This window comes from Colletotrichum aenigma (assembly GCF_013390185.1).
Source record: "Colletotrichum aenigma strain Cg56 chromosome Unknown KSG_Cg56_contig05, whole genome shotgun sequence".
Taxonomy (NCBI): Eukaryota; Fungi; Ascomycota; class Sordariomycetes; order Glomerellales; family Glomerellaceae; genus Colletotrichum; species Colletotrichum aenigma.
Window position 1 is genome coordinate 937,041 of NW_023500911.1, and position 23,921 is coordinate 960,961.

Genomic DNA, 23,921 nt, shown 5'->3' on the forward strand with positions numbered 1-23,921 from the left:
GAAGTTTAAAGTGCGTACGAAGACGCGGTAATTATGTCGGTTTCGATCAAGACTGCTGTAGCCAGTTCACAGTCATCGAGGTGCATCCCGGCCAGTGTCACCAGGCTCCTGGGTAAGAGTATCAGTGCAGGGCCAGGCAGGAAATAGAGCAGGTCGGTAGTACTTGGTCCCTTATTTCGATCTCTGAGCATCTGCTAGGGCGAGATGCCCCTTACAGCTGCTTTTGCTGATATTAAGTCGACACCCTCAGGCTGCCCCCGCCAATTTGGGTTTCTGGGGATGATGGGTTGAAAGGGTGGCTGGTCGCTGGTTGCTGGTTGCTGCTGCTGGGTCTCTTGATCTCTGTCGGAGCTCAAGCGAGTAGGGAATCCTGGTGAAGTTGCCGGCATTCGACTGCGGAACCGGAGCTGAAGTTTTGCTTTTTTGGAAATTGCCCGACCTCGTCCTCCCCGGGTCATCATTTAACAGTCGGGCTCCATGTCATTTGCCTGCCGGTGGGCGTCAGCGAGAATGTGAGACTTGAACATAGACTGGTTGATGCGGTTAAGGACCGTCAGGCTGGGTGATTGTCGGCGTTGAGGGAGTGGTCATGTTGTGTTTGAAGCTCACACCAGGGCCCAGAGAGGTCTCTGGAGATGGACAGGGAATGCCTTCCGGTCGGGGTTGTACCTTCCCATTGCGAGTTCCCTCGCTCCTGACAGAGGAAAGCTACGTGTAAGTAGGTATCTTGGGTAATGACGTAGGCAACTGGGATGGACGTAGAAGGGGGAAGGAAGCAAGAATGGAGGAAGGAAGGGGGAGACCCTGATGGCAACTGGTGGTTCCTGCAGTGTGAGTGAAGTGCGTGCATGGATCAATCTTCGCAAGTACCTCCCAGAGAAGAACGAAGTCATTCGGTCACTAAAAGCAAGAGCAAATGCTCGTCTTACAGCGCTGGAGATCGCCGTCGCCGCGTGTCCTGTATCCTTAGGGGCAATAACCTACGCCTGTGCGAGCAAACTCCCTGAAAAACAGCTGCTGCAGAGTCAGGTACCTTCGCGTCAGCAATTACGACCACCACCTGGGCTGGGCTGACTTGAACTTGCACTTCTCCAACCTGACCAGAGCCATCCCATCTCATGCCCATTCATCGCAGCCCAACCTCGCCATCGGATTCGACATGGCTTCTCTCCGCATTCTCTACCATACCAACCACCACAATCCCTGTCGTCGTTGGTCGTCTATCTACCTACCTACCTAACTAGCTCGCAGAATTTGTACTGGCATGTACCGGCAGACCAACAACCACCTGCAGCGGACCCCAAGAGAGTGCAGATTACCTGCCTGGGGAGGGCATCAACACCACCGTCTACGGTACATTCGTGGCGCATACTGACGTTCAAATCCCTCGCGCCCACGCCCGCAACGCCGCTTGTGCGTCAATAAAGCCATCCCGCTAGGCGACGCGCCATCCGCACCTTTCTGACAGGCCCGGTTCTTCCTCTGCGAGTCTGCGGCAGACATGGTGCGCCGTACCCGTGCAAGGCGTTCGTTCGTCTCCGCCTGCTTGGCTCTCTTTTGAATTAGGTTCAGTCAATGCAGCCTACCAAGCTTGGGCACGCAGTACGAAATCTGGGGTTCTTGCAGGGACGCCTTCACTTCACTCCCCCATATTCTGCTCTTCACACCACCTCAGAACGCCCTCCTCTTCCCACGCCTTCCAGAACAAAACACTCGAGCCGAGAGAAGCTCTTGTTGTCTGATCTCCTATGTCAACCGCTCGTCACAGCAACTCGGTACGGCGCCCGAGCGCAACGCCAATGCAGCTCGAAGCGGCCCACGAGTGTTGAAAAGGAAGCTCGTCTCCGCAAATTCGCCCGCTGTCCGGCGTAGAGAAAGGCACCACAACGGCCACATCGCGCTCTAATGCTCGTCCTTGCTCCACAGCGGCTCGAATCCTGGTCATGCTTGCCGTTTGCGGTAATGGGAAGGAAGCACGAATCCCGGCAAACATTATAACAGACTTCGCTATAGGGCCAACCCGTCGCCGTGTCTGGCGAGCGCTGGTCGGTACCGAGCATTACTTACGACAGAACGAGGCTGCGCGTGAGTGGAAGGACCAACAGTGCCGGACAACGGACGAAGAAGGATGGAGCAGAACTTCAGAAGAATGACGGTCATGTTCATGTCTGTTCGGCGGTAGTCGAACCGAAAGAGAAGAAGCCAAGAACCCTTCCGCCAAGCCGAATGGTATTATTGGCTGGGATGGCACAGTCCAACGACACCGGGCCTCCCTCCAACCCACTTGGGGCCGGAGCGGGTGGAGTTTTGGAGGTCTGGAGACAAGCCTTGAAGCTGGAGAAGCAGACTCGAAAAGACGATTCCCCATCTCTCGAGATTGGCACCCCCCAGTGTGTGTGCCGCGCCACCCCTACATAGCACCACGCTACCGTCTACTTTCGGCCTCCAACCTGCTTGACCCAAGGAGCAAGTGTCGTGGCTACGGGGGTTGTCCCGAGGCGCGGAGGAGACGACCGAGGCCGTCGGGGAGGAGAGCATGAGAGACAAGAGGAACGGTGGGGAGAAACCCGTCCCGGTGGGTGGGAAAAGCTTTGATGACATGACACTAGCCATCCCGTCCGCTACGTCGTCTGTCACCGCCACCTCGATGGCTTCCTTCGCTGCCTTCGTCGCTTCTGCAGCCGCATCCCCGTCCGTCACGCTCACCGGCTGAGCCCAGCTTCATCTCATCTGAGGATCGACCAGAAAATGCTGGGCCTGTGCCACACATCTCAGTCGACTAGAGCTCGACAAGATCAGCCTGGGGTGGAAAACTTTTGGTTCTAGACCGGCACAGCAACTTTGAGCATGTGGCCCTGTCCCTCGCCCAAGATGCCGCTCTTCTCCACCACACACCCGTAAATGGCCGCCTTCGCCAGTTTTCCTGTGGCTGCTGTTCGTTGCTCCTCACCTTACCATCGCCCATCGTGAGCTAGACCCCTGCTCCCCTCACTGCAACCCTGCCCCGTCCCTCGCAGCTATTATGTACAAGCGTACCATATAATACCTAAGCCCGAGGATCCTGAATGTGACCTTCTCGCTTCTTCCCCCCTTCGAGAACCAGACGCGCCGTAGAGACGTCTCAATGTAGATGCGTCGCCGAACGTTTTCTTTCCTTTTTCGCTGTCTGTTCTCGCGTGTAGACAGATCTTCTACATTTCCTAGTCACCCCAGCCCCGCCACCTCTTGCCCTTTCGTCCCGCGTGTTTATTACTTTGCCAATCCGAGGGTTGCACGGGACGATAACCGTGCCGTCTGGACTCGCCCACATCTTCACCTCGGCCTCGAGCGCTTTCTCGTATGCATGCCAAGTTTCTATCTACGACCATTCGAAAGAAGACTGGCAATCAGAGAGGCGGAAACGACAAGGGGGATTCTAGTTGAAACATTCATCGAGTCGGTCGCCTTCTCGCAATCGTACAGCTACAGTCTTCGCAGCACCTTAGACCATTGCAACGGCAACAGCTCACGACAGAGACCGCATCGTCGCTGTTGCAGTATTCGAACCCGAAGAAGTGGGACGCAAAAGGTTCGACTTACGATTCACCAAAGGTCGTCTTCGTGTCTAAAACCACCGAAGACGACTCTTCAACGAATCATAGCGGAAGACAACCAAGGTGTAAGGTGAGTTGCGCTTCGATTCAGTCAGCAGTACACCAGGCTCCCCACACTCCCTCGCGGTGACTTTTCCACACCCCCCTTCCATCTCTCCCGTCCAGGCAAGTCGGCCTGGCACGCATCAACCCCGCCATGCCAATGTGCTAGCTGTGCCATACTCCAACGGTGGTACTGGTGGTCTCTCTGGTGGTCGTGCCCCTTATTTTGGACCATATTACTTTACTCAATGCCCGCCTGTCTCCTTGATTTTGCCCCTTGACGCACTCCCGGCTCGTTTATGTGCCGCTAACTGAGCTGCGTAGAAAGGCTCTCTCGCTTTAGTCTGCCTCTAGATATATGTTACTCGTCATTCCCTAGTCCACCCCAACGACGACGTCCAGCCATCGAAACCTAGACGATTCCTAGACTTGCTTTCAGCCGCTCTCAGCTCGATTTCAACTACGCATGAACAACAGAAACTAAAGCATATCTGAATATCGTTCACGATTTACCCATTACGCAACCACAAGCGGGCTTGGCCCCAGCACAACGAGGACAGAATGCTATCCAACCCACTACACCGTTTCTCGCCATATCATGGCATGCCACCCAACACGCTCTTCTCCAACACCCACGTCCAGAACGGTCATCCCCATACACCCGGGATGGACGCACTCGCCCCAAGTTCGCATTACGCGCTTCAGCAAATACAACAGCATGTAGGAGTACACAACCCGCATCTTGCCCGTGCCGGGCCCCAGCACAAGCATCGTCAACACCCGTATGGACCCGGTGGAAGAACACCAAGTGCCTCTGGACCCATCCGCAGAAGAATCAGTCGAGCATGCGATCAGTGTAACCAGCTTCGGACGAAATGTGACGGGCAGCACCCATGCGCCCATTGCATAGGTAAGGATCGAAAGACTAACTCACTTCATCTCGCGAGCTCCTCACTAACACCCTTCATAGAGTTTGGCCTGGGGTGTGAATACGTTCGGGAGCGAAAGAAGAGAGGAAAGGCATCGCGGAAGGACCTTGCCGCACAAGCAGCCGCGCAAGCAGCAGCATCAGCCGGCCAAGGGCCAAAGTCGCCATCTGAAGACAACGGGCAATCTTCAGAACAGTCGGAGTCAAATAATTCAAAGACTGGGCAGCCCTCCATTGATGACTTGCAACAACACCATGGCGGCAAGACTCTTGATGACCTCGGCGACGAAGCCATGCAGCGGAGTCAACGCACGGGCTCGCTTGATAGTCTCGGCGATATTGCTGGTCATCAAGCTCAATTGACTGGACACCATGGTATGGACAGGGACCAGTTGGAAAGCCCGACTACTCTCGATCTCAACGGATACGGAGGCGTGCCTCCGGGATACGATAGACAAAGCCTGGGAACACACATGATGGCGGGCCCCTCACATGCCGGATACGGCCCAAATCAGGGGAGCATCTCAGCATATCCTGACATCCCTTACGCCATTCAGACGCACAGTCCGACTGCATACGCCAACGGCGCGCCGTTTCGCATCGCAGCAAGTCCGATTAGTGCCTATCCGCTCGCGGGCGAACCGACGTCCCCTGAATGGATCTCCATGTCCTCGCCGCCAACACAGTATCCGACTCATATGCCCACAGGCTACCCTCAACCTAACCAACAACTACGGTACCCAGTATTGCAGCCTCTGCTGCCCCATCTTGGGAACCTTCTCCCGGTCTCCTTGGCATGCGATCTCATTGATCTGTACTTTGCCTCATCATCGTCTGCGCAAATGCACCCGATGTCTCCATACGTGCTGGGATTCGTCTTCCGGAAGCGATCTTTCCTTCACCCCACGAAACCGAGGTTCTGTCAGCCCGCCTTGTTGGCTAGTATGCTCTGGGTTTCTGCTCAGACCAGCGATGCTCCATTCCTCACCAGCGTCCCATCGGCTCGAGGAAAGATCTGCCAGAAGTTATTGGAATTGACAGTGAGCTTGCTCAAGCCTCTCATCCACACCCCGTCTGGCGACACCTCGCCAGTCACGAGTCCAGTCATTGATGGCGTTGCTCTTGGCGGCCTTGGAGTAGCGCTCCCTGGGTCCATCAGCATGGATGCGCTCACCGGTGAATCGGGTCCTTTTGGCGCTGCAGGGACGCTGGACGATGTCATCACCTACATCCATCTCGCGACGGTGGTATCGGCAAGCGAATACAAGGGCGCCAGTCTTCGCTGGTGGAACGCCGCCTGGTCTCTGGCTCGTGAGCTAAAACTGGGTCGTGAACTACCTCCCACTCCTATGTCTATGAGCCAAAATCACGACATGGACGCAGACGGCGAGGCCGAAGATGGCATCGGCAGCAACGGCCACCCGGGCGTCATCACAGAAGAAGAACGCGAAGAGCGTCGACGTATCTGGTGGCTGACTTACATTGTTGATCGACATCTAGCCCTCTGCTACAACCGACCATTATTCCTCCTCGATCTCGAATGCGCTGGTCTTATGCAACCCATGGACGATACTGCCTGGCAAAATGGCGACTTCCGCCAGCTTGACAACACCACTGATCCGAGCCTCGGAGATGGGTCCAGCCAGTCCGGCCGTGTCCGTGGTCCGCATTTCGAATGCACAGGGCATAGCATTTTCGGGTACTTCTTGCCCCTCATGACCATCTTGGGCGAGATCGTCGACCTGCACCACGCCCGCAATCACCCCAGGTTCGGCGTTGGCTTCCGTTCCGCCCGCGAGTGGGACGACCAGGCGAGCGAAATCACACGACACCTAGAGGCCTACGAGCACAGCCTCAAGCGCTTCGAGCAGCAGCACCTCACGCGCCATGTTAATCTGGACGACAAGATTGACCTTGTCAACCCAGAAAATGGCGAGCACGGCTCCATGGCAGACATCGGCACCCCGTCTGTCCACTCAGTCCACACCAACGCGTCGAATCGCATGACCGAGAGCGACATCCAAACGAAGATCGTCATGGCCTACGGCACCCACGTCATGCACGTCCTGCACATTCTTCTAGCTGGCAAATGGGACCCCATCAACCTCATCGACGACAACGACCTCTGGATCTCGTCCCAGGGCTTCATCACCGCAACGGGTCACGCCGTCTCGGCGGCCGAGGCCATCAGCAACATTCTCGAGTTCGACCCCGGCCTGGAGTTCATGCCCTTCTTCTTCGGCATCTACCTGCTGCAAGGGTCCTTCCTCCTGCTCCTCATCGCCGACAAGCTCCAGCTCGAGGCCTCGCCCAGCGTCGTCAAGGCGTGCGAGACAATTGTGCGTGCACATGAGGCTTGTGTCGTGACGCTCAACACGGAGTACCAGGTAAGCGGGCCTCCCTTGTGAGATTGCCTCCTGAAGAACCCGTAAGCTGACCATTTCATCCAGCGCAACTTTAGTAAAGTAATGCGAAGCGCTCTGGCCCAAGTCAGGGGCCGCGTACCTGAAGACCTCAACGAGCAGCACCAGCGCCGTCGCGAGCTGCTAGCGCTGTACCGTTGGACAGGTGACGGGACCGGACTCGCTCTATAAGGTCTTCCATTCCAAGGATGGAGTTCAAGTGTGGAAAGAAAACGAGATGCTTGATGCGTGGATGGCAATATCACGATGGAATACAGGATACGGAAAACGGAATCGGTGCGATATAGGGATTTTGACCGCGGCGCCGGGGATCGGGTACAGCGGGATATAGGCGGACGACAAAACAAAAACATTACACGACATTGGGATGGAGTACACCAGCTTTGGGGGAAAGGGATGGGACGTTGTCTGCTTGTTGGTTTTCTGAGAAACGATTTATCGTTTGTTGGATGTTTTGTGTTTACTTTTCACTCTTCTTTTTACTTTATACCAGGGGAGTTGTGCGGGATGCGAGGGGATGACGGGAGAGATGGGGGTGGGATGGATGAATGTACGAATGTTTGGATTCATGTAAATAGCCTTGTAAATGTGATTGCTTCGATGTGACTTGGATTGCAATGGCAACGTCTTGCACACAGTTCTCCAATAGAAAACACGATGCTCTTTGCTCGCGCTTGGGGCGGGTCTGGGTTTCAAGTGTGGTCATGAAGTCTACGTCCTATGTGGGGTACCCATCAGGTGTTGTTCATGAACTTTCATGGCCCCATGGTGCCGGAGAACTTTGGTCAGTGATTCCTCCTCGAGGTATTGCGGCGTTACATGAAGGAAGCATGTGTTAAGGATTGATCGGGTGCTGGCGTTGAGTTCGATCAGGTGCCGAGAACATACGACTGGTTCCGGGTCGAGACTTGATGTGATGTAGTCGATTAGAAGAAATGAGGCACGCTTCATGACTCCACCCACTCGATCCGAAGCTGCTGAGATTCCATCCGACGTCTAGCCGAGTCTTGCTTAAAGCGCTCCCACCTTTCAGACTTCTTGCGCCTTTCAGCCTTGAGCGCGACGGTATGCCATACTTTGTCTGGCCACAGCTCATCGATGAGTTCTACCAACTCGTCCATGTCACGAGACACGGCCAGCCGGCGACTGGTTTGCCCAATGGTGTCGTAGGCATCTGGGTTTGCACCTGCTCTCAAGAGCAACTTGGCGTCTTCGACGTTGCCCTTCCAGACGGCAACGAAGAGCGGCGGGGAGTAGAACCGTCCACCTTTCTTGTTGACATCGACCTTGTGTTCCGGCTTAAGAAGAAGCTTGAGGATTGATGTCATGCCGTATGAAACAGCGTAGTACAGGGGCTCTGTATTGCGGATAGCGTTCAGGTTGGTTGTGTGCATGATGTACTGCACCCAGGATTCGAACGGGCCGCCGTTCGAGTGTTTCTTCGTCTCGAAAAAGTCGAGGATAAGACGCTCGTCGGCTTCGGCCATTGTGAATCGTTCCGAGTGGATTGGCCACATGGTCGCTGCGTAGTCGAGCAGAGGGTATTTGACGAAGCGACTATCAATCTGCCTCTGCTTGTCTACAGGGCCTGAAGTGAAGGGGCCGAAGTTAAGGTACGCAAGACACTTGCGCATGATTTTGCGGTGGCCCTCTGTGGTGTCGAGCGCAAAGTCTGAAGCGTTGGATGTGCGAATCCAATCCGATTGCAAGCAAGTTCGTATTGAGTCGTGAGCGAGAGTGACGGTCTTTTTGCTAACGTGGACCAGGTCCTGACATATCTGTGGGATGATGGACGAGTCGTTCAGCCGGCAATCGTTATCGATATCGGTGTCGTTTTCTTCAACGACGACGGCTTCCGCGAGCTCTTCGAGGCCCAAAGGACGGAGGGAAAAGCTCAGCCAGGTAAGGGCCTCGCGGGCAATCTCCTTATCTTGTTCTGGGATGCGGTTCAGGATTGCCGCGTAGGTCTCGTTGAGGGTGGAGGGCATGTCTTGCAGCGCTCGCTTCACATCCCGTGGCGTGCGGAGCACACTCAGTCTGTCCATGCAGACCTTTGCCCATCGAAAGCTAGTAAATGTCAGCTCATGACATAGAATACTGGTGCCTTTTCGTAACGTACGTCCCATGAGCATCTGATACGATCTTGGTCCTTATCTCCTCTTGGATTTCGGGCCTCAGGGTTTGAAAACTGCGTTCGTTCGATAGTCTATGTTTGACGTACAGCTCGATATCCGAATCGATGGACTCAGTGGTCATTTGCCTAAGATATATCTTGGGGGATGCATCAACTGGCTCATGAGTACAAGTAACCAAGACGCGGAGATTAGCATGTTTCTCGCAAAGATCTAGCAAGATCTGAATGATGAGGGCCTCGTGACTGTTCTCGTTCAAGGCGTCAATTGCGAGATAGAAAATGTCGAACAGCCCCAACGCCTGGTCCATGACCTCATGGATCTGGGTGATGGACAGGTTGTTCTGGGGTATCAAAGTGTTACCCGACTGCCTGAGCGGCCGAATATGATCGAGGATTTCTGGTCTCACTGCTGCAACCTGAGCCAAGATGGACCCAAACACATTCGGTATCGCTTGAGACGCAGTATCATCCAGCGAGCAACAGTGAAACCCCAGACCAACTTTGCTGGCCGAGTGTGAGGCATTGGAGTCGATCCGCTCTTGAAGCTTCTCGACCAGGTGCGAGCTGGAAAGGTGTGAGCGATGGCAAGCCAAACCTTGGCAGCAAGAGACTCACAAGAGAACCGTTTTACCCGAACCCGCTGGTTGCATTAGTTGAGGCAGCTTGACGGCAGGCGGGGGCTTCGGGGTCGAACTTACACCGGCCGGCAATCCAAAACACAGGCCAGTTGGTCGGAGCGCCCTCCTCCCATGCCGAGAACCGGCCGGCATGGATCCATTGCCCGCTCCCCGGCACTCGGTCAGCAACAGAGTCACGCAGTTTGTCTCTGCTATTGACGGGCGACAACCATTTAAGCAATTCGGCGATCTCTTCAAGCTCTTGGTGGGTCTTTTTGTCGAGTATGTCTTGGCGCACCATCGCTGTCAAAAGCTGCATCTCCGTCAAGACGGTCGCGGTAGCGTCGACCGAGTCGCGCATCAGAATCATGATGAACCAGGTTTTAGACCTCTCAATGGCTGCGAGATACTGTTCGACGTCATCCGACTTGAATGGCCATGTCAGGCTCTGGATGGCCTGGCCTACTTTGGAGGTGGTGGGAGTTCCGAGCTTCTTTTGTATAGATTCAAGGGTTTCGTTGGTCAGGGCGAGCATAGATTGGACCTGAGCCTGCCATGGGGCAAACGAGTCTGATTTTGTGTGAAGATTACACTGGTACATGGCTCCTTTGAGAGCGAACAGCTCCTGGGTTAGTTTGCGAATGTCATCTTTGGCGGATCTGACGGCAGAAACGTAGGTGCAGAGACGATCAACGACTTCGGTGATGAAGGCGGCGACTTCGATGATAGTCAAAGCCTCGGCCATTTGGTGCTCGGGGACGGCGCGGGCGGGCTTGGATCAACGGACGAAGCTAATCTAGCGATCGAAACGGGTCAGTGGTTGGTGGCTGGCCATAGCTCAGCCGGTGACGTCGGTCGAGGGGCAGTAAGGTACGGATGCCATCGCACATGCATTGCAGGGTGAGGTGAGGTGAGGTGAGGCGAGGAGCTATACTAACCACAAGACTATGGATGGGTAAGGTAGAAGGAGTCATGCGGGAGGCAGCCCTTCTAGTTCCCGGAACCGTACTACCTTGTTTGGAAGTGAATGCCCTTTAGCAGTTGCAGTTGCAGATGCAGATGGGGCGCCACAAAGCCGGACGATTGGCAGGGTCTCTCGGGCGCGACAAATTTCGCAGGTTTCCGAACCACTCGTTGATAGCTTGACGCGGGTGGTTGAGTTAGACGTGGTGGGTTTGAACTTTCTCGGTCGAGGTGGGAGGATTGGATAGGATGGAGGTCGGGTTGATCGCAGACGACGGGAGCGGGGCAGAATTCTGAACCCTCCACTTCCACATTAGACTTGACTGCCCCGTTGCTTGTCTGCCCCGCGACGGCGAACAACACCACTCCATCGCACCTAGGTACTGAACCTGTCACAGTCATGGATGCGTGGAAGATTCAGGTCGGCGGTAAATGTGGGGGAGATGTAACTGCAGAATCCGTTCGTTAGGTTCGGTTTTGTGGGGGGGGGGGGGTAGGAGCCCCTGCCTCGTGCAGCCTGCCTCCACTGTATCCGTACCTACCTAGGGTAGGCAAGGTAAGTGCCTACCGAAGGAAAGGAAAGTGATGTGAAGGAAGGAACGTGCAGTTGAAACTTCCTGCCACAGAGGCAAGGTGGTGGTGTGGTGGTGGTGGTTCACGATGCCTGCCCAGCAACCACAACGAACTGACTTGCCTTGCCTTGCCTTGCCTTGCCTTGCCCTGACTTGCCTGCCTGCTTCACCCGCCATGAGCCGGAGCGCAGGGCATGCCAAGAAGGAGAATGCCGCTTTCGCTGTCCATGATTCCACACCGCAACCCACAACGGACGGTGCTCCCACATGGACTTCCTTACCAGCTCGCACGGGGATATTCGCATAGACGGGCATTTGCTGCTCTGTACCTACTCAACAATGCGTGCGTCGGACCAAGATCGTCGCAGGACGGAAAGGCAGACAGCATATCAGACGCCGAGTTCCCGAGTTGACACGGACATCTGGCACGAGAGTTTGGTTCTTGCAACGTTGGACCGACTACATGAGGCGCTCATTGAATGACAACCGTCGGGAAATCCGGTGGGTGGCTCACGCATATCCACTGTCCACCTCCTGTCATGTCCATCCAGTCTGCTCTCTTCCATGTCATACCTACCTTGCCTTGGGAAAGGTATGCACGACAATTCACCCAATCATCCACTTCCCTGAGCTGGCTGTTACTTCCCAGAGCAACAGCTCACGGCGTTTAGCCAGGCTGGAACCAGCCCACTCCACCACGCCTTTCCGCAATGCGCCCGGGCATGGGCATGGTTGTTCCCTTCTTGGCGGTTCGCCTCCCCATTCGTGCATCCACGGGCCGCGGAGATATCACGTCGTCCCAAATCTTTCGGATAGCCTTGGGGGCCGCCAGTGCCAGTTTACGGCCTAGGCTACTCTGTACCTGCCCACCTGCTTCACCTACCGCCTACCTTGCTTACCGCTTGATACATACTAAGTGGTTACTAAGGTACCCGGTAGGTAAGAAAGCCAACATAGAAAGGTAAGGTAGGTTCAAGTTGAGGGCTTGGCTACATACCCAAGCAAGTAGCCCCAAGGTTTGTTCAACTGATGGAGTCATTGTTGTTGCACTTTTGTATTCGTTCGCCCTTGCAGGTGCATCCTAAACCGAGACGAGGCCTTGTTACTCCCTCCACTCGAATTACCGACTTCGTCTCCAGAACTCCCATCCACTCAATTGGGCGGCGACTTCCACCTACCTACCTACCTTGCCCTACTCGGCACTTAGACGCCTTTTCGGCACGGCCTGTTATACACAGCAGCCCGCGTGTCCAACGATTCATCTGAGGCGCTCTACTCATGGTATTTGTTATTCTTAGCATCGTCCGTCTCTTGGGTCCAAGCCACAAACTGACGCCCCAACCTCCACCCGTCCAAGAAGAGAAAAAGAGGCAAAAGGTCTAGACCTGTCAAAGAAGACTGATTTCTCATCCCGGCACGGCATCCCCCTCCACACAGGCATCTGTGGCGAGGCACCATCCCGCACCAGTTGACACTTCGACCCAACACCGCGACTCATTCCAACCATCCCGGCCTACCTAGGTAATCAATTGCCTTAGGTACCTTCCATTACCCCAGGATGGTGCGGACCTTGAACCGCACTGGGGGCACCGGCACAGAACGTTTCGTTCCCGCAACACAGACTCAGACTTCCTCCCAAGCCAAGCCAGCCTAGTGCAGGTTGTCCAGTCTTGGCATACTGCTTAACGTGAGCAATATCGCTGTATCCGGTACTCTTATGCATTCATACCACACTTCTCGAGTCCTTCCAGCACGCAGACACTGGACTTTGCTGGGATGGCGCACGAGACACTGAACCCCTCCAAAAGCCCATCCCGGGGCCTATCCATCCTGACGTCCCTTTCCCGGCCAGCTTTTTCCCTCATAAGAACATGTGCTGATTCCTTTCTAGAGTCGTCGAGAGGCTCTTCTCGTTCTCGGTAACACCATCATCAACAACGACAACAACACAACAGACGTCACTTCGAGCAAACATGATTGAAGAACTTTAAGACCCAGTCACTTCGAGCCTTGGTTGCAGCTCTGCACCCTTTGAAGTCGTCCATCCGTCAAAGCCGCCTTCACTCTCCCGTCCGGATGCCCGTCAGCCAAGCCACCCCCAGCTGCCCTGCTTGTCTCTTCGCTTCGCGCATCAGACGCTGCGTTGCGCTGCGCCAATCCCGCACGCATACCCTCCCTGCACGCCCCCGATCGTCGCTCAAGCTGTTTATCTCGACGACAGGGCAAGGTGTCTATCCTTATCGATACCTTCCTCTCCCTCCCCTACCTGGCTCTACCTGAACACTCCGCGACCCCCTCAGATCCCCGCCTGTCGCATCCAGATCCCCGGCAAACCTCGCGCCTGATCTTGCTGCTGCACCGACTCCATTCCCTGGGAATCCGCCCCCATCGCGTTCCCACACCTCCGTGCGCCTCCGCGTCTGCCCCGGACCCAGCATATCGGGCCGTGAGATTGACGTCTACCGTAACTACCGGCCAACCAGACAAACAGCATGGACAGCCAACACGTCTTCTCTCAGGCGTCGTCCCTCAAGCCCAGCAAGAGCCCTCCCGATTCCGCTTCTGGGCCACAGCCCAAGAAGAAGTCTCGCAGGGGCGGCGACGGTCCCCAGAAGCGACGTTGCGTGAGTACCGCCTGTGTCGCATGTCGCAGGAGGAAGTCGAAATGCGACGGTGCGGTTCCCAGCTGCGCTGCCTGCGCCAGCGTCTACGGTACCGAGTGTGTCTATGATCCCAACTCGGACCACCGTCGGAAAGGTGTCTACAGAGAGAAAGCCGACAGTATGAAGGCCCATAACTCTACCCTTCAGATTCTCATCGAGGCCATCCTCAACGCCAACGAGGACGAAGTTCCAGACATTGTCAGGAGAATCAGGACCTGTGACAGCCTCGACGTCGTCGCCCAGCAGATCTTGCGACGAGAAACGCCGTCCCACGAAGCTGCAGAAAACGACGAGAGAGAGGACGAGTACCCTGCCGACCAGCCCTTGGAGGGCGAAAGGGAATTGGCTCGCAAGATGGGCGAATTGCGTCTCGAAAATGGCTCCGTGCGCTTCATTGGCGGCACCTCCAACCTGATCTATGTTGACCTGGGCGAAGTCAGCTCCAATGAGCCTGAGTCGGACATCAACTTGGCAAATGAAGATCCCGTCACCAGTTGGACGCGAGTGACCAAGGATAAGGAACTCATCGCCCATCTGCTGAACATGTACTTCAACTACCACTACACGTACTTTACGGTTATGTCAAAAACCCTATTCTACCAAGACTTTTTTAAGGGCAAGCATGGGGTAAACCACAGCAATACTGTGTACTGCTCCCCATTACTCGTCAATGCCATCTTGTCTCTTGGGGCCCACTTCACGAGCGTGCCCGGCGCCTGCGGAACACCAGGCGACAGCCGTACCAAGGGAGAGCATTTCTTTGCCGAGGCCAAACGTTTGTTCGTGGAGAACGATGAATTCGAGCGCCCAAAGCTCACCACCGTTCAGGCATTAGCCATCATGTCCGTCAGGGAGGCCGGTTGTGCTCGAGAAGCCAAGGGCTGGGTGTACTCTGGCATGGCATTCCGGATGGCCCAGGACCTTGGCCTGAACTATGACGACGGCGGCACGTCAACGGACGAGAAGAATTTTGGAGAACAAGCGGTAGATGCTCGAAGGATAACCTTCTGGGGTTGTTTCTTGTTTGACAAGGCCTGGTCCAATTATCTGGGCCGGTTGCCACAAATACCGAAAAACTCGTATAACGTACCCAAGTACGACGTTTTTCCCAACGAGGACGCCGAGCTCTGGTCTCCTTATACAGATGCTGGGTCCGACCACACCAACAGGCAGCCATCGAGGACACGCGCGGTTGGCTTGCAGTTCACGACGCTCTGCGAAATCAGCAGCGATTTGCTGCTGTTCTTCTACCATCCTAACCACATCGGCCGATCGAGCGGGAAGGCCGTGGAGCTGAAAAAGCTGAGCGAGCTGCACCGGAGGCTCGAGGATTGGCGAAAGGATCTGCCTCAAGAGCTGGAGCCAAGAGAAGGACAGCTGCCGCACGTCATACTCTTGCAGTGAGTCTCTCCGTTCTTGATATGCTTCTATTCTGACTTTTGACAGCATGTTCTTCCATCTCCAATATATTCACCTCTTCAGGCCCTTCTTGAAGTACACCCCAGCAGCATCCCCACTTCCGTCGCATGTCTCTCCTAGAAGGATTTGCACCGCCAACGCTGGCGCCATGTCTAAACTGATGAGACTGTACAAGAAGTCATGGAATCTTCGCCAGATCTGTAACATTGCCGTTTACATGATTCATAGTGCTTGCACGATTCACCTGCTCAACTTGCCTGAGAAGACGGCCAAAAGAGACATTATCCACGGCGTGAAACATCTGGAGGAGATTGCTGAAGACTGGCCCTGCGCGCGGCGGACGTTGAGCATTATCAGTGTCTTGGGACGCAAGTGGAATGTTGAGCTGCCCGAAGAAGCTTCCGTTGTCCTTCAACGGACCGACGAGAAGTACGGCCACTACAACACCTCCGACGTCCCGACACCACGATCCAACACCACCTCTTCGCCATCTCAGCAGACAGTAGCACACATCCCAACAACTACTACCGAACCGGAGTCATTCAGCCCGATCACTCGTTTTGCCCAGCACCCAGTGAGCCAAGCGGATCTTTCTCCCAGCGATATCATCATGGGAAGCGCGTCCTTGGCACAAATAAGTGGTGCGGGTCCTCCAACCCAATCAAGAGCTGCAGACAACGTGTCTAACATGAGCATGACTGCGGAGTCTCTCGGTGGCAGCAGGCTTCCCGCTGGCCTCGCGCAGAACATATACCACCAACAAGCACCGCAACGCTTCACCCCCTTGAACAGTGCCCAGGGCAATGTCTTGAGTACCTCGCAGGCAGGTGTTCCGGCGGCTAGAGTGTCGACAGGCCAGGTGTTCCATGGGCTCGACCAGGACTGGTTCCTGAATGACGGCGCTAAATGGCATCAGAATTTTGAAGCGTGGAATATGCCGGGCTCCATGCCGACGAACGAGCAGATGTTTATGTTCGCAGATGGCAACAGCGGCATGCCGCCACGGCAATCATCAGAGGACACGTCCAACGCTTCCAACTTCGACAACCTGAGCTCCCTGACGAGTAACGGGTGGCTTCCCGGGCTGGACTAGGCAAGCGTGGCAGGTGGGGGCGGAATGGATGCAAGAGACGAACATGTACGAATCTTTAGCTAGCTACGATTTCTGAACATATTTTTTTTTTGGCACAAACTTGGTCTCAAAGCTCCGTCAAGCGGCCAGATTGAAGCAGCGCAAGGTCACGTTGGGGATGCTTGCTCAGCTCGCCACTCCAAACCCAAGCGCCTTTGAGACGTGTCCGGAGCTCAGACACATGATGGCTGAAAAATCCAAACTCCAAGCTGGCCAAGACGAAGTGAATCACTTGCCTAGATTGTGATAACACACGATAATCGCGTGGCGTGACATAGTGGCACTAGGCACGCACCGCCACACCGAAGCCGGTGGAAGGGGAGAGAGCTGGTCCAAAGTGGGGGCCAACATTCAACATTCAATGCATCTCCTCCGCGATTAGTAACCGAGCGTGGTAGGTGCGGATGTACCTACCTGGGCATGCTGGCAAGCACCTCTACCCTGACCGCCGCCCGATGAATGATGCATCCCCCACCATAAACGTCACGTCAGAGGTACCTCGACCCTGCCTTACTTACACTTACCGACCGCCCGTGCCTTCCATTTCCTCTTTGCTCCCAAGAGTAAAGACCAACGGAAGACCAACGCATCAAACGTGAAAGCGACCCTGGTTTTTTTTTTTTTTTTTTTTTCTCCCTCTTTTTCTTCCTGTTCATTTGCTTCCGTTTGGAACAAACTTCCTACGACTCACCCTCGCCTCCCGAAGCACAATACGCGTCTACCACTTCGTCTCGCTCTCGCTCTCTAAATAACCTACAGCTACTCCGCGCTGCGATCATCGCCCTTTGCTGTTGCTTTCTGTTGGAGAAATGCTCCTCTCCAAGCTCCGCTCACTGTACAGGGCTTAGCTTAGGTACGTCCCGCCCACCACCCCTACGCCTTACCACCACATCCCAACACACCTCCATTGCGCAAGCCCGTCTTGGAGAAGGGAAAAGGAGATAGATGCCGAAGACGAGCTTCTGGGGCGAATTTTGGGTTCTACCTCATTGGTTGCGCCTCCCGTTGTGAAGCATAAGGCCGACTCTGACATTGCTGCGTTCAGGCTCGACATATCCACATTTCCGCCTCCACCGATCCGACCTACAGTTCCGTGCCACCATACTCTCGTCGTGCTCTCCCGCTCTCCGCCGATAACGACCTGAACCTCGATTCGGCTGACGTCGCGAGGCTGTTTCCTACATCACCAGCACAGCGGACCTCCTCCCAAAGGCCGCACTTGCTTCGAAAATTGCCTTCCGACCTTCATTCACTGGGCTTTCATTTTATCGGATACCACGAGAGCACTCGGCAGCCTTCGCCAATAGCTTACGCGCCCGCCGAAGGAGATACTGCCCCTCCCAACAGCTCTACCCTAACTTCGCCCTTCCACATCATCCAGCCTGGCGTTCAGAGCACTCCGAGCCGCCGGCCTCGCTGTGGGCCTTGGACTTACCGCCCTAGCAGCCTACCAGCGCAACCAGGCTGAAATGGATTCGCACGCCACGAGAGGCGGTCACCTGGATGCCACGGCCGGTCGGGAAGTCGTATACTGCCATGCCTGCTCCAACGAGTGGTGGCAAGATGAGCATGGTTTGCAGTGTCCTCGCTGCGACAGCGAGATAACGGAAATCGTACGTCAAATAAAACTACCTGCGGTCCCGAGGATGCAAGATCTAACGAATGCACAGGTTTCGCCGGACAACGACCCCAGACTTATTGAGGATGGCCCTCCGCTGCATGATTCACCCTCTAATCGCCACAGACATCCGTTGGACGACGATTCTGACCCAGAAGAGGCCGACATAGAGGAGCATTTGCACCGAGGACCCAGTGGCTTTGTTCTCCATCGCACGATATGGGATAACCAGAGACCTGGACAGGGTGCTTCCCCTAACGCTCGGCAACCGACGGACCCGGCCGACGGCGACCAGATTATCAGGCGCTTCATTGATATGGTCAATGAGTTTGGTATGGGCATGCCTCCTCGCCCGCCGCCAGACGAGACCCGGCCGCCCCCTGGATTTGGCGGTGGTCTATTTGGAGGCCCAGGCAATGTGCGCACCTACTACAGAGAAGGCCGTGGAGGAACTACAAGCTTCACAATCGCTACTGGACCGATCCATATCCATCAAGGCGGCAACCGATCCCCCGTCGGGCCTGGAGCCGACCCCTTCCAATCGTATGTTCGCCAAAGTCCCCGTGGCCACCCCACCAATGGACCTCGAGTCACCATGATATCCATCAGATCCAATGCTAATCAGCTTCCCAGTATCTTCAGCAGTGTTCTGGCAGGAGCAGGACCCCCGACCCTGGGCGGACCTCCCAGTCCTGGCCAAGGACAGCGTGCGGCCGGTGGAGCGCCTACACTTCTCCATGAGATTCTCAACATGCTCAACCCGGCGAACGCTAGTCATGGAGATGCTGTGTACACTCAGGAGGCCTTGGATCGGATAATATCCACCTTGATGGAGCAAAACCCTCAGTCGAACGCGGCACCTCCGGCTACCGAGGACGCTCTCAGCAAGCTGAAGCGCAAAAAGGTCGACGAGAAAATGCTGGGACCAGAGGGCAAGGCTGAGTGCACAATCTGCATTGACGACTTCAGCCTCGGTGATGATGCGACAGTTCTGCCCTGCAAGCACTGGTTTCACGATCAGTGTGTCGTGATGTGGTTGAAGGAGCACAACACCTGCCCGATCTGCCGCACGCCTATTGAGGAGTCGAGCAGCAACAATGCCAGCGGCAGTGCGAGCAATGCTAACAACAGCGGAAACAACGCTTCCCAGCGTTCTCCTGATGCTGCCCCAGGTTCATCTGGCAGCAACCAGAACCCTGTATACTGGGATGATGCGCCTCCTGGGATCCCCGGCCACTGGGGAGCGCAGTCTTTTGGCAGCCGCCCAGTCTTTTTCGGTGGACTCGGTCCACCTCCAGTACCGGCGGACTCGACGCGTCCGGACCGATCCGCGGCTACCGATTGGGATGTTCCTTCCCCTCTGTATGGCTTTAGCACAGGCCGAGACATTAATCCCCAGCGCCCTCAGGAGACAAGCCGAATGTCTAGCTTCCGGTCTCGCCGGGATTCTCATTCGCCTCCTAGCCTACGTCGGCACCAGTCCGATTCATTCAGAGCTAGACACAGAAGCCCGTCTTCAGGAAACTGGGAGAGAAATCAAGACAATAACAATCAAGATGGCGGATCCAGTCACGGACCCTTGAACTGGTTGAGAAACACCTTTTCTCGGGGAGGTGGCTCGAGTGGTTCGGGAGACAACTCGAGAGACAGGCGTAGGGCCCAGTGAAGGGAGGCATGGTTGCCACAAGGGTTGGATGAGTGAAAAGTGATAATGGGCATGGACAAAACCATGTCAGGGGGGACTGGCCGGCGGCAGATTATGAATGACGAAATGGATTGCCGGCGTTTAGCATGGGTCGTTTTCTCCATTTTCTCCTTACGAGGGTCATATTCCGGGGCGACGCTTGATTGTCGCCCTGGACGTGTATTGGTAGATCATAGCCCACCACAAAGCAAGGGCATTTGGAATGATTACGGGCTGTCTCTTTTCGCATGTGATGTTCATGGTGCTCCGTTGTCACCCTCATCGGTGGGCATGGGTTTGGGTGACATGCGCAGCGTCCCAGCTTAGAGGTTCATTTACTCATCAAAAGCGCCATGGCAGCAAGGCTGTCAGTCTGCTTTACAAGTTCCATGAGGTTTTGGCAGAAAACATCACGACACCAGGTTAGGCTACAGGTGAACCAAACAGAAACATTGCAACACCGCCAGCCGGTTCCTCAAAACGGGAAACCAATCCCACTACCCCCATGACCACTTTCTGAATTTAGCGCGCTTGCTGGTCTGGTCAGCTCCAGAGGCCCTCTTCGGAATAAGAATCAAGGTATTGGTTCGTATAATATGGGTAGCCGGCTAGCTGGCTTTCTCCTGTTCCACGCCAATTCGATTCTTCGTGAAGTCTTGACAAATGTGCGAACGGTCTCGAGGGCCTTTTGTGATTGTATCGGGCATAGCTACAACTCATCTCGGCAGTGAGTACGCAGAGGCAAGTTGACGAGGAATGGTGTGGAGGTGGTTCTCGTCGGCGTTGTCGTCGTGTATGTATTCTGGCCTGGATATGTTGTGGACAGACAAGGGGGCATGGATGGCTTCGAGGCGGTGAAAAGGGGGGTTCCGGTGGAAATGTCTGCAGTTGGCTCTTGCAGAGGATTCAAGGTCTCGGTGGAATACCAGATTTCTGCAATCCCGTACGGTACGGATCCATGCGGCATTGCTGGCCCGGAACTCATTCAGTAAGAAGTGCTGAGGCTAAATTTATACTGATCAATGATCAGTCGATGTTCACACTGACCATTTAAACACGTGAATGTGGCCGGTCTGTTGTGTCGCGGCTCACATGTCTTGGTGCTTTCTTCGTTTGGGAAGAGGCCAGATGATGAGAAGAGTGTGTTATTGCTGTACAGTGGAGGCGTCTAGTACAAGGCGTTGTGTCCAGGTATCATGACACTCAGAGACGATCCTCGTCCCGCGTCTGGGAGAAATCCTGCTCTCATGTATAAAAGTACGGTTTTCTGGCAGGATCAAGCAACTTCAGGCACAATGATGTATCTATGTACCGTTGCCTGTTTCTAGTTAGAAACTCATAACATTCGCGCGAGCTTCTCTCGGGCCCGATGTCCCGTTCATGGTTCAAGTCATGGGCCATGAGAGCTGTATTGAGGACCCACCGTGGTCTTCTTTCTTGATGTATTATCTGACGATACCCCAACGGTGAGGATGACTGAAGATTGCGTTGGTATTATGGAGTCATTTTCCACGCTCCAGCGTTGATGTTCACTCACACGGTGAGGAAACATTCTGAGGTTGTATCCGGCATGTCTCAACTGGTCATGATGGCCTTTGATCAAATATCGACATCGAAGGGCCTCATTGCCAACTCCCGAAGATTGTGCGTTTGGCCGTCTTATTTATACTCATTCCCTGGGTAGTTTCTTCCCCATGTTCCGGATCTCCTGCCATAGTATATATATATCGCTTCAAGCAGGGCCTAGAGCTACACAGGCCTGCTGCATTCTTGTTTGATCCGGAATCAGCAGAAAAGGGAGCCACTGTACCAATGTGTGAGATCAAAAGGGGTTGAACTCTTCTCTTACGAATCAGGAACCAATTCGTTAGCTTCCGGGAATATCCTTAATGGAAGCAGTCGACTTCAGTCATGGTATTGCTACTCACAGCCTACTCTCCTGTGGAGACAGCGTACTATGATCGGAGCAAGATGCTGGGAACTGCCTACGGCATTGCGTATTCTTGATAACAATACGAAGCCGGCGATTCTGAACGATAGATAATGTAGATCTGGGTTGATAGTGATGCCCGGCGAGTGCTTTTGATTGAGAACACTAGGGAACTCAAGACAGATTTCCAAAATTCAATACGACAATCAGTAAAGCTCCTCATTTTCTTGGCTTTCAAGGCCTCCATGCTCACTCTATGAAGACTATGTCGGCATTCATACCTGCTTCAAAGAGCGAGGTCGGGCAGTCCTCACTCAGATACCGAATGGGGGATGATCATGCTTGAACGCTGTGACCGGAACTTTGCCAATCTCGTGTCGTGTTTTGTTGCATATTCAAATGGGTTCTTGGTATTTCTAAATGTGTAGGAGAGCCAATTGAATGGGATTCGATTTTGAAGCGATCTATTGCCTCTGTGCCCACTGCCTTTTGATGCTACTTGGTCTTGACTGGTGGTAGGGGTGACCAGATGACCGCGATCCAAGTTAGCCTTCAACATTTCGTTTTAACCCTTCACTGCTGGCATGTTACTCTTATGAATAAAGTCGAGAAATAAGTGATGCCCCGCAGGTATTAGTCAAACAAAGATCATTGGTAGAGTTGAAGAGGTACATGCGTCGTTCGACCATGGCGTTCTTGGCATCAGTCTGATCCCTCTTAATGATCTGGAGTTCACTCGAATTTGGTGCGGCCTTTCTACGAGTCCCAGTATTCAAGGTTTTATATGAGTGGGCTGAAGACTTCTCGGGGATACGGCACAACCTATTCTCCATCTTTTGGTACCTACACATCAATGAGATGAAATAGAAAGAAGCAAACCAGACAATTGCGAATGCCTTTGGTCGGATCTAAAATCCACAGCTCCTCGAGCTCGACAGTTTCTGAGGTTATACCAGCTACCTTTAGGTGACTATTACGAGCAGCTTGGTCCCCCTGAGAATTTTGCATCTTGGTTATTCACTGCGTATCGCACTTACAGCCATGGCGGACGAAGACGACTGTGTGGGAGCGATTTTACGGGACAGTGAGATAGACACATCTTGAGTCCATGTTGCCTGTTGCCGGAAACATCTCCCAAGTACCCGTACTGTCGAGTGGATGTTTGTCGACTGGTCATAATTTGAGGCAAATCTTAACTCTTTGAATAATTCGAACTTTCATACAGTTACAATGAAAACTTCGCAAGGGAGTCTGAGAAATATATAAAAAGCAAAATCCAAGACAAGTCTCTATGATTCTCATAATTGTTGGCCTGGGTTTTAACCCTAGTTATAGCGGTCTCTTTGATGCTGACCTACTTGTTTGACTACGTTGGTAGCATGACACCGTGTTCTGACCCTGGGTTCGGCCACAGCCTTAGTAGCCCAGGAGTTGTTGCTTCATAATAAACCGGCGATAGACTAGGGAAGAGATGACAACATTCCAGTCAGTTGATTGAATTTCAACTGAGGTTAAGCGGTATACTAACAGGCAGAAAGCATTTCTTTCTATCTTAAAAACTACTTAAGGGCTGAGAAAAGATCAAATTAGTTTTACGCTTTAATAGGTAGAATGTTAATGCTCCTCCTTTTATGTTGTTTTGAGTACTGAAGTTGATGGTCATGGAACGTTTAAGATGGGATGTCTGTAGACGAGAAGCACGCTGCTACATATCAGGCAGCGTCATGTTCCGTTGAAGGCGTTGAATGTGCCCGGGCACCTTCGCAGATCATAGTGACGTCGATGATATATGTAGTGTCGGAATGAATAAACAGAGAACAGACGTGACGAACCATAAAGACTAGCGAAAAGCTCTTGGTTTCTTCCGTCATCTCTGATCCACCCAATCGCGAGGTGTATAGCAGGCATAAGTCAAATCATCACACAACTTTAGAAAGAATAGTTGTTCCTCCCGGGTCCCCAGCTATTTGGCGGTTTTAGTTCTTGAATCCTGACTGAAGTCCTGTTTTTATAAGTCTAGGTTAAGAATGTGAAAAAGTGTCTTTGGCAATAGTTGAAAATATAGTAAAGATGGAATATTGGATGACCAAAAAAAAAAAAAAAGGATTTTGGTATTCCGAATGCAACACCAAATGATTGCAGATTGCGGTCTATTTCTGACTTATAGTTGAAATGTATCAGCCTTTTGAGGAAGAGTGGTGTT

At 53.8% G+C, this 23,921-nt stretch overlaps 4 protein-coding genes across 4 annotated transcripts; 3 read left to right on the forward strand and 1 right to left on the reverse strand.

Annotated features, from left to right (window-relative positions):
- Positions 1-4,196: 4,196 nt before the first annotated feature.
- CGCA056_v007905 (Xylanolytic transcriptional activator xlnR-like protein) lies at positions 4,197-7,157 on the forward strand (the record flags this gene model as incomplete). Its single annotated transcript, XM_037323153.1, has 3 exons — positions 4,197-4,320; positions 4,606-6,950; positions 7,014-7,157. The coding sequence occupies 3 exons, from the start codon at positions 4,197-4,199 to the stop codon at positions 7,155-7,157; spliced, it is 2,613 nt and encodes an 870-aa protein (XP_037178203.1).
- Positions 7,158-7,933: 776 nt separating this feature from the next.
- Positions 7,934-10,482, reverse strand: CGCA056_v007906 (Vegetative incompatibility protein HET-E-1; the record flags this gene model as incomplete). The annotated part of the gene is made up of 4 exons (XM_037323154.1): positions 7,934-9,053; positions 9,106-9,684; positions 9,736-9,760; positions 9,819-10,482. 4 exons carry the CDS (start codon positions 10,480-10,482, stop codon positions 7,934-7,936), a joined length of 2,388 nt encoding a protein of 795 aa, XP_037178202.1.
- A 3,282-nt stretch (positions 10,483-13,764) lies between these two features.
- On the forward strand, positions 13,765-16,447 carry CGCA056_v007907 (Nitrogen assimilation transcription factor nit-4; the record flags this gene model as incomplete). Its single annotated transcript, XM_037323155.1, has 2 exons — positions 13,765-15,335; positions 15,382-16,447. The coding sequence occupies 2 exons, from the start codon at positions 13,765-13,767 to the stop codon at positions 16,445-16,447; spliced, it is 2,637 nt and encodes an 878-aa protein (XP_037178201.1).
- A 1,508-nt stretch (positions 16,448-17,955) lies between these two features.
- On the forward strand, positions 17,956-19,687 carry CGCA056_v007908 (putative RING finger protein; the record flags this gene model as incomplete). The annotated part of the gene is made up of 4 exons (XM_037323156.1): positions 17,956-18,099; positions 18,157-18,647; positions 18,738-19,466; positions 19,504-19,687. The coding sequence occupies 4 exons, from the start codon at positions 17,956-17,958 to the stop codon at positions 19,685-19,687; spliced, it is 1,548 nt and encodes a 515-aa protein (XP_037178200.1).
- Between the last annotated feature and the right edge of the window lie 4,234 nt (positions 19,688-23,921).